Source organism: Egretta garzetta, unplaced genomic scaffold (assembly GCF_000687185.1).
Source record: "Egretta garzetta isolate BGI_Z169 unplaced genomic scaffold, ASM68718v1 scaffold440, whole genome shotgun sequence".
In the NCBI taxonomy this organism is placed as follows: domain Eukaryota; kingdom Metazoa; phylum Chordata; class Aves; order Pelecaniformes; family Ardeidae; genus Egretta; species Egretta garzetta.
In genome coordinates this window covers 1,237,198-1,246,776 of record NW_009258293.1, presented here as the reverse complement: position 1 = coordinate 1,246,776, position 9,579 = coordinate 1,237,198, and the positions used below count along the sequence as shown (strand labels likewise).

General features: G+C 52.5%; 1 protein-coding gene across 1 annotated transcript in view; it reads right to left on the bottom strand.

The window, feature by feature from the left end:
* LOC104125416 (fer-1-like protein 4) overlaps positions 1–9,579 on the bottom strand; it is a 40,195-nt gene that overhangs the window by 29,439 nt on the left and 1,177 nt on the right. Inside the window, 10 exon segments of the mRNA XM_035893361.1 lie at positions 107–266; positions 538–622; positions 1,649–1,711; positions 1,874–2,005; positions 3,250–3,310; positions 3,599–3,766; positions 3,878–3,919; positions 4,502–4,593; positions 6,560–6,659; positions 8,709–8,797. Coding sequence (XP_035749254.1) covers positions 107–266; positions 538–622; positions 1,649–1,711; positions 1,874–2,005; positions 3,250–3,310; positions 3,599–3,766; positions 3,878–3,919; positions 4,502–4,593; positions 6,560–6,659; positions 8,709–8,797 — 992 coding nt within the window.

Below are 9,579 nucleotides of genomic sequence, written 5' to 3'. Positions count from 1 at the left end.
CCTGGGTTTTTCCCCTTCAGAAGAGGGAAAAATGGGGCAAAAAAGGTAGTGCAAAGAGAGACATGACTGTTTTTCCCAAGCCCACACAGGACTGCACTGCACTTACCTTTCAATGTCCTCATCCCGGCTGCTCGAGGAAGTGGGAAGGGAGCCCACAACATCCCCACGTGCGGTGACGGAGATGTTGCACTTCACAAAGCCTTTCACGCCTGCCCGGGTGTCTGTGGGGTCACTGATAACAGCCCACTTCTGGAAAAACCTGTGATCTGAGAGGGAAGGGAAGGAGTTCCCTGTGGAGAGCCCAGGTTACCGTTTCACATCCCAACTGCATCTGCACAAAGGTTGCTCTGACTCTGCCTCTGGAGGTGCAGGAGGTATCACCAGCCCTTAGACGGCCAGGACTGCAAGTTCTGGTCCTCATGTGAACTAAGTGCTTTAAAGACAGGGCCCTCACCAGACCCAGCAGAGCATGAAGGAAACATCAGTTTCAGACAAAGCTGGGGTCAGGGAGCAGGTACGCAGTGCCATTGGTCATACCTGGCTGGCTGTACACCGTCACAACATCTATCTTGAATGTTCCTATGCACGTTCCCAGGAACGGTATCTTCTTTGAGTGAAAAACCTGCAGAGAGCACAAACCCCCCTGAGCACCAAGAGATGTGGGCAGCCAGGTGACACATCCAGACACCTCTGAGGAGGACAGGTCTGCTAGGAGATGCCCATTCCAATGCACAGCTCAGGCAGCAGTTGCAAGATCCTCATCCACACTGACCCATCTGAGTTAGCCCTGGGACAAACCCATTCCTGCCCAACCATTCCCACAAATCCCACCAGCCCATAGCCCTCAGTCAAACCTGGGCCAAGGCAAATTCACATGCAACCAATTCAGCTTCTCCTGACAGACCCAGATAAGCCAAACCCCTAAGATGGGCCACAGTCAGACCTGCTTTCCTGCAGGGAGTCCCACGTCCATATCCTGCTGGATCAGGGCAGAGCCATGCCCCCACCAGGCTAGTGCCTCTCCCAGAAGCCGAGCCTTGCTTGGTGCTTGCTGAACCCACATCAGCAGAGGAGACATGCAGCCTTTCATAGGGAAAGTGCTGGAGATCAGGTGGCAAAGGAGGTGCTGACTGGGTTTAGCTATCTTCAGAAAAGCCCCATGTCTTGAAGAAGCCCCTGTGCTTTGGGCCAGGGGATTTTTGAAGACTGCTTTCTGCCTGCCTGGGCTTTTCTACAATCACAAACCACTGCTGAGCTCCCCTTCACACCAGTCATTGCCTCCACAACCTGCAGGATGAGGCTACAGGGTAAGAGGCAGCAGGGAATCACTCCCAGAACAGAGGGGGAACAAGGCAACGGGCAAGAAACTGCCCCAGAAGCCCCACTTCAGTCACTGGATGCAAGAAAAAACTGACAGGGGAAAGGTGGGAAGGCAGCACCATCCAGTGCTGGCTCAGAGCAGGACTGGGCCTTTGCCCCACTGTGGCCACAGGAAGGTCATTTGGTCTCGCTGCAGGGCAGATGCCTCTGGCTGGGAAACCTGCCTAGTACTGGTACCCTTGCTTTGCCCATCACTCCCAGCATCCACATGCAGAAGCATTGGACTGTACCAGTTACCAACGAAGGACACAGAGGAGGACATACTTACAGAGATCTCTATGAGTCTGTGGAATAAAATGTCCCTTGGCTCATGGAATTCAAACAAAAAATACTGAAAGAGAAGATCAAGACAGCTGAGCCCCAGGCTCCCAACATGGCCCCACAAGTGCCTCTGCCTGAGAGCAGCTGCATCCTGAGCATCCCCTGCAAGGATGGCCCCAGCCACTTAGGACACCAGTAGGGCAAGGACAGAGCCTCTGTCCATATCACATACTTCATTGTAGAAGGGGCAGTTTGTTGACTTCTGTGTCGCTGTGTGCCTCTTCTCCTCTCCAACCTTGACTACCACAAAGGGGTTAATGTTCACCCCCACCAGCTTCTGTGCTTCAATTATATTAATCCCAACCTGAGAAAATGTGGGAGAAAACCCTCAGATCAGCACTCTCCTTGTTTCCAGCTGCATTTTGAGCTCATTTCAGCAATACCAGTATGCAAATGTGCAGGGCCCTCTCAACGCAGGGGTGGACACTCGGGGCAGACAAGAGCATGGCTGCTGAAATCTGCTATAGCCAGGACAAACCAAAATGGTATCTGAGATATTTGTTTCTTTCAGACAAGCAAGGAAATGAAGCATTAAAATTCCCAACACCTTTGACAAGAGTGGCCTCCCTGATGGCACTGTCCCCCCAGCAGCACTGTCCCCACTCAGTTCCTGATCCCAAGGGGATGTAAACCCCTCCCAGATGGTGAGGTCCAAAGAGCATCTTGGAGAAGATGCTCTTTGAATCCTACTGAGATGGACACCATTGGAAAGACTGGAATGTGGCTGTCTCATTTGCTGTGACTGGTTACAGGTCTAAGACATGGGAGAAATGTTTTCACGTTTGCTCTCTGTACAAGCAACTAGGCAGTCATTAAGGTAAAGAATAATAGCTTCAAGAAAAGGATGGTAGGGAATTCTACCCCCAGAAAAAGCTTCCTGCTTGGTGGATAGGATCCAGCCCTGAAAAGCAGCAGACCCAAATGTGAGTCCATGTTTACTTAGAACTAAGGAAAGGATTTAAATCCATAGCCAGGCTGGGAGACCTGCCCTGAAATCTGCAGGGCAAAAGATGGGACTGAACTCCATTTCTAAACTTCACAGTGTTTTCAACTAAACCTGATGTCAGAGCATCGGCCAGAGCTACAGCTTCATACCAGCCTCCTGGCATCTCCAAGAAAGCCCCTGCAGCAGTACTCCACCCCCAGCCATTTCCCACAGCTGTCCCTGGGGGCCTGGGCAAGGCCCAGGGGAAGCTGGCAGGCACCAGCCCTGCCTGGGTGCTCTCTGAAGCTCTGCTCAGGCAGTGTTTTTTAGTGGCACATGTGGCTGTCAGGCAGATTCCATTCTCCTGTACATCCATAGCTAACTACATGGCCCAAAAAGAAATTCTGCTCTGGGCTGGCTGATGTTGGAGCCATGGATGCAGTTTGTTCAGGGAATCTCACACCTTGGCCAGGGAAGCCACACAAAGCCAGAAGGCATCTTCGTGCTAGAGGCCTCGCCAGGGTATGTGGCAACTGGAGAAGCTCAGGCCCACAGCAAGGCAGGGAGGGACAGGCTGTGGAGCCAGATGCAGCTGCAGGGACGCGCACCCAATGCTGCAGTACCTGGAAGCTCTGCGGGGTTGGGGTGGCAAAGAGGTCCCGTGTGGAGCAAAGTCTGGAGCGGCTGCACAGAAAAACAACCCAAGTTAGCAGGCCTTTTCATCTACATGGACCTGAGCAAGCCCCCACCAAGGGAAGCAATGGAAACCCTGGCAAATAATGGGTCCCTGCCCAGGGGAACTAGCAAATCCCCAACAGTCCCTGTCTGGGGCTATTGCAGATTGAAGGTTTCTGACATTTTGCAGAAGCAGAATGCCAAGAGATGCAGGATTCCCCCAGAAATCACCCCATGAGCTGGCACTTCCCACTCCAAAGCCCAAGCGGGCAAGAGATGAGAGCATGCCACAGATACCTCTTCACAGGGCTGAAGACAATGGCTGAGACCTCCATCTCAGACACATCGTAGAAATGTTCTTCCTCCTCTTCCTCTTCCTCGTCAGTCTCCAGGCCTTTTGCCAGCTTCCTGCCCAGCGCAGCGGCCCTCCTGTCCAGTTCACTTGCTCTTGGCCCCTCAACTGCCCTGCAAACCCCCCACCACATCACACGCCACATCGTCAGCCCTGATGAGTGGGTTGTGCACTCCCCTCCCCCCCAGGAGGGTGAGCTGATACACTCAAGTAGGGCTACTTACTCCAGCTCCTCAAATCCAGGATTGCGGATAATTAACTCTGAACTGTAAGAAGAACAGATGCTTTGCTGAAAACACAAGTGTGTTGTGGCTGTTCACTGATGCATTTAAGTAACAGTGCCACAGCCATGCTCCTGCTTGGCTCTTGACAGGGACATGAGCATCCTCCTAAGCGATGCTTTTCCACTGCCCACCCTGTGTGCCTGCTGCTTTGCCTCTGACACTCCAGAAGCGATACTCCCCAGACCTTGTCTGCCTGTCATCCTGTCTGCCCAGATGTCGGCACCACCTATGTCCAGGATGCTTGGGGTTGCTATGGTCCAAAGCCATGCTCTCTGCAACTTTGCAACCAGCGTCTTGCTCCCATCAGCCAGGAAGGCTGCAGAAATGCTCTCCAGTCTGAATGGACTCCCAGGGTGCAGTGGATTATTGCAGTCATGGGCTTTTCGTGAAAACAAGGTATTTTCTTTCTAGGAGCCCTGCTCATGTATTGCTGCTGTAAAGCACAGATGCATTAGCCTGGCCAGAGGTGGAGAGTAAATGAGGCTGGACTGCATCCCAAAGGCAGCCACTGGCAAAGGCAGCTGTACAAGCTGCCTGGAAATTTGCTCCTCCCAGGTTCAGTACCTGTCTTTCATCTGATAGACAAAGTCCTCTTCAACCCAGGTCCCAGCGGAGCCATCTGGAGGCTGGTAGCGCAAATCCAACTCAATGTAGATCTACAAACAGAAAACAAAACAGCCACAGAACAACTGTAGGAATGTCACAGAAAAGGGGAAGGGGAGCATGGAAGAAAAAAAGAAGCGAGATGCTGGTGGAAAGAAGGGGAAGGAAGTGGGTCACAACCCCACAAGAAGTCTATTTATACCTGACTATCCTCGCCTGCCTCCATCAACAAGCTAGAGTTAACCAAACTCCTGCCTCTATAGCCTCCCAAACTCCAGGAGTCACTGAATAAAAGCTGGCTCAAGTTTCCAAATCTGAAATATACCATGGAGAGGCCCCTGATAGCCATCTTGGGACACTTTTGACAAGGAAAGTGGGGAGAACCCTGCTGCAGAGCAAACTAACATTTGCAGTCTCTCTGTGGGAAACACAAGACAGCTGGCAAAGCATCCCCAGGCACGACAGCTTGGTGCGAGACACTACAGAAGCCATAAGCACACACAGAGTCTGCATCACAGGAGACATCAACTTAGCATTAGTGATGAAAAAGGATGGCCAGAGAAGTATGTGGCGTGTTGGGTATCAGCATGGGTCTGAAACCACTTGGTCTGCAGGTGACCAGCCTGATCTCGATCAAACACAAATGCAAAAGAACTTCCCAGTGGAAGCCAAAATTGCAGCCATGAAGGAGGTCACTTCTCAGTAGACTGAAGGGGATGTACCAGCTGGGTTCATAGCTCAGTTCATGGAAGACACATGTGTCTGGGAGGAGAAGTACAAGGAGAAGTGCTCAAGAAAACAGTGGCCAGGAAAGGCAGCAGCAAAGGCTGGATGGATGCAGAAGCCTGAAATAAAGCTGGGTGAATAGCTGGGGCTCTGAAAAAAACCCTTCAAACTACCAGGAGAAAAAAGGGATGCAAATAAATGAAGTCCCAGAGAAGAACAGGATTTGGAGTAGCAGGAAGGGCTTTGTTCCCACTTTGCTAAAGGAGCAGAGGTTGAGACAGCCTCTCTATCTTGGAGATGTGTCTCTTCCCAGCTGAGCTGAGGGAGAGGGTTTCAGGCTGCTCTTGGATGGGCATCCAGTCTTGCCTGCCCTATTTCCGTCCCCAGCAGTCCTTGTGCAGCTGCACCACCAAAAACTAAGCCGGAAAAACGGAATGCAGTTGGTGTTTGGTTGGAGCACTCCTCAGCATGAGTGCTGCTGTTAGCACAAGGGAAGAGGCAGCCAAGGGGCTCGTGGTCTGGTGGACACAGAGCTGCATCCCACATGCCTCCACGGGGGTGAGTCAGGGTGCCCATGGGAAGGGCAAACAGGGGTGCAGCACATCGCAGGGCTGTCTGCCTCTGCCTCTCCTTCTCCTGGCCCTGCCCACAGCCCTGGCACCCAGCCCTGGTTGTCCAGCACTTGCTGAACCATGCCTGCACGCCCAGCTGGCACGAAACAGTTCATTTTTCAGTTGCATTCATTTTCCACCAGCACAAAGGCCACAGCGAGGGACCCATGGCACAGAGCAGAGGGGCAGGCAGGCATCAGAGCCACTCATGCTGCCCCAAGACCATCATTAAGCCATCAAGATAGCACTGGTGTTTAACCTAAGAGCTCACCAGGGGTCCCAAGGCACCCTCCCATCTTCAGCCTCACCCTGTCAGCTCCTCTCTGCTTTGCACCATGCAGCAGCTGCGCACTGTGTGGTGCAAGAACCAAATGAAATACCACCAGCATCCATCACCCAGATCTGAGGAGGTTTTACTAAGCCTCCCTCTGCTCGTCCAGGCCCTCGGCAGGTCTCCAGGGCCCCCAGCCCACCCCATGCACTTCTGGATGCTCCTAGAACTTGATGGGTATGAAGTGGCTGCACCCCTGTGCAGAGAGGGCACAAATGCCACAGCATGTCCAGGCGCAAAGCAGCACCTTGGACTTCTGCTCAGCCCCAAATCCACCTGGGAAGCACCACACAAGGTTTCCCACAAAGTCTTCCTGATTGATGATGGCCAGGCCGTCCATGGAGGACTTACACCGGTGACTTGCTGGTTTCTGTCGACAAGGGCCTCCCGAAGGATCAGCCTCCCGGACATCATCAGGTGCTGAAGGCTGAGGACAAGGGTGCCAAGAAGCCTGGAACAAAACCAGAGGCTGCAGCAATACTGTACATGGCATCAGTGCCTACATCCTGGGCGAAAGAGTACCTGCTCCGCTCTCCTGCTCGCAGCCCCTCCGAACTGTGGTGAAGGCAGAAAATTGCTGCAGCACTTTCCACAGGGAGCCTGGCAGCTGAAATACCTGAGACCCACGGACCCTGCAGCAGCAGGTCATGCCTCCATCCTAGTCATGCCCAGGCAGCTGCTTGCAACTGAGCTGCCATTGATGGTTAAAGGCTTGTGTCCCACAGGTGTGAGGGAGCTCTCCCCTTCAGCAGAGCTGGGCTTCATGGGAGCCAGCCTGTGTTTGGGCACCCAGCAGAGCTGCGGTGACTCTTCCCAGATAAAATTGGGATGCAGAGGGTCCACACAAGGAAATACAGAGATAGGAAAAAGGCATGGCTGCAGGGAAGTCTGCAGCAAGTCTGACCAAAATTTAACTACTGCAAAGGGGCTTCTCCCAGGGAAAGGGTCATCTGGCTCCCTGCAAGTGGCGGTAACACATATGGGGTCACATTAAGCCGCTCCTAACCCCACCTTGTGTTACTGCTGGCTGCAGCCCCTTTGTACATTGGCCTCCATCTCGCCATGGCCGCTCTGCCGGCACCTAAGCTAAGCCCCACATGAAGCAGAGCTTCCTGCTACCTGCTAGAAACCACCATCGGAGCACTTCACTGCCTGCTGGGACAGGAATAATCATTCCCCAGTCACCTCCATTTCAGCTGCAAGCTGCTGATCTCTCGTCTCCCTCTTCTCCAGGATGTCTGTCTAGTCTCCTACCCTTGACGAAGGAATCTCTCTGCTCATGCCCCTCCTCTCCAGCTTTTGCAGCTCCGTGCTGCTGCTGCCACAGAAAGGCTGCACATGCAGAAGTCCAGAGACCACAGATCGATACAATGGCCTAACAAGTTTTTCCCTTCGGTCCTTCCACACTCTCTTCCTATTTATTTTTTTATCATCCCAGTGCACTGAACAACTGCTTTTAAAGTGTCATATCTGTCACCTGCCATTACTCTGCCCCCCAGCAGCAGAGGTGCAAGGAGAGATGCTGCCAGTGCCAGTCCAGGCATTTCTGGTTGGACTTCTTTGCTCAGAGCCAGCAGGCCCTGGTGATTTGTTACTGTTTGTTTTATCTGTTTGCCCTAGAGCCATTTCTATTGACATTTCAGTCACAGACAATTCCTCTGATCCAGTTACCATAAGGAAAGCATCCAGTAAAAAGTGACGCAAAGTTCAGCCACATTTTCTGCTCTGGCTGTAAGTGCTGTACTCTGTTTCCTCCACACCCTCTCTGGCAGGCTCGGGATGGCTCTGAAAAAGTTTGCATTATTAGCTGCCTCTAGAAAGTTGTTCCTGTTGATTTTCCTTCAGTTCTTACATTTTGTTTATCAGAGCCGGCACTTTTCCCTGCATCCTCATGTTTCACGTGACCTGGGAGGACATGCCTCTGCTCCCGTGCTTGCTCCACCACCACTACTCGATCTGTCAATCTCTTGGGTTTCCCTGAAGTGTTTTACAGCTGCTAGAATAGCTGCTGAGTTCACAGTATTGTGTCTGTGCTTCCTAGAAGCATTTTAAATTTTGGCTGATCCTTTTTAAAAATTTAAATTGGCTGATCCAGTTTAAATTGCCATCTTTTCTAAAGGTTAAACCATACTACCACGAGCTTGGGGCTTTTTCCCACTGATAGGCATGCTGAATTTGGGTGCAGCACAGTCACAGTCACAATGTGGATCTACAGGGTGAGAGCAGGTCCCCACTCTGCTGCAAGTCCTGCCCCTGTAGCTCTATTTTTTAGGCTCTATTTTACCTTTGTCCCACCTGGGGGCCTGATCTGGATCCTTAGGTAGTCTTTGTTACTGCTGGCACAACTAAATCATTCCTCTTATTAACTTAATATATACAGCTATCCTTCTTTTCTTCCATCAAATTTCAAATAAATATTTTCTACTCCCAGTAGAAAATTTAAAGCCCAGATGTCTCTTCCCCCACCTCTGCTGGTCACTCCAACAACCAAAGCACCTACCTGTTGCTAAACACCTTGCTGCAGTTGTAAACCTTAATAGACAGCATTTCTCCCATGACGAGCTTCCCGTAGTGAGGCCAGCGAAAGAGCTACAAACAAACAGAGCAGGAGGAGATGACGATTCATTCCCAGCCACACTTACCCATGTTTGGTGCCTGGCTAGTCTCCTCTGCAAGGTGACCAAACCAATGAGGATGACAAAAAGCTGCTCTGTTGGGAAATTACTTTCCTGCTGGCCAGGGCAGCTAAGAATGGAGGAAGGATGGGGAGGAGAATGAGAGTCCCTCCAGCAGCACAGAGCTGCAGGCCAGCTGCTAAAGAAACCAGAGCATCATCACCCTGGAAAGAGGAGGATGCTTGTGCCTGCTGAGCTCCCTGAGCTGGCAGGTTGTGGGGTGTGACAGGGCATAGGAAGGTACAGAGGTACTTTGAGAGAAAAGATCACCCAGGGCAGGCACCCATCAGGCTCAGGCACATCCCAAATCTGCGCCCCAAGGCTGTGATTCCCCTGGCACCCGAACTGGCCGGCTGCCTTGCCGCTGGCAAGAGGAAAAGGTCCCTACTGCCCCCCAGTCCTCCCCTCCTTTCCCCAGGCAGCACACAGGCATCCAGACGGGACTGGTGATGAGAGAGGAGAAACCACCCACCAGCCTGCTACAGCCGGGCTTTTACAGGCTCCAGGGATGTGGTGGTGAAAATGGGTGCCAGGAGGAACGCTTCACGGCCCACCGCCTGTCCCTGCTCCCCCCATTACCCCCTCCTGCCCCACGAGGCCTCCACCAAGACACTGCCACCTCCTGTCCCTGTCCCACGGACGATACCTGCGGAGGAGCCCTGCTGCTCCGCACCCCTGCCGGTTTGCCCTCACCTC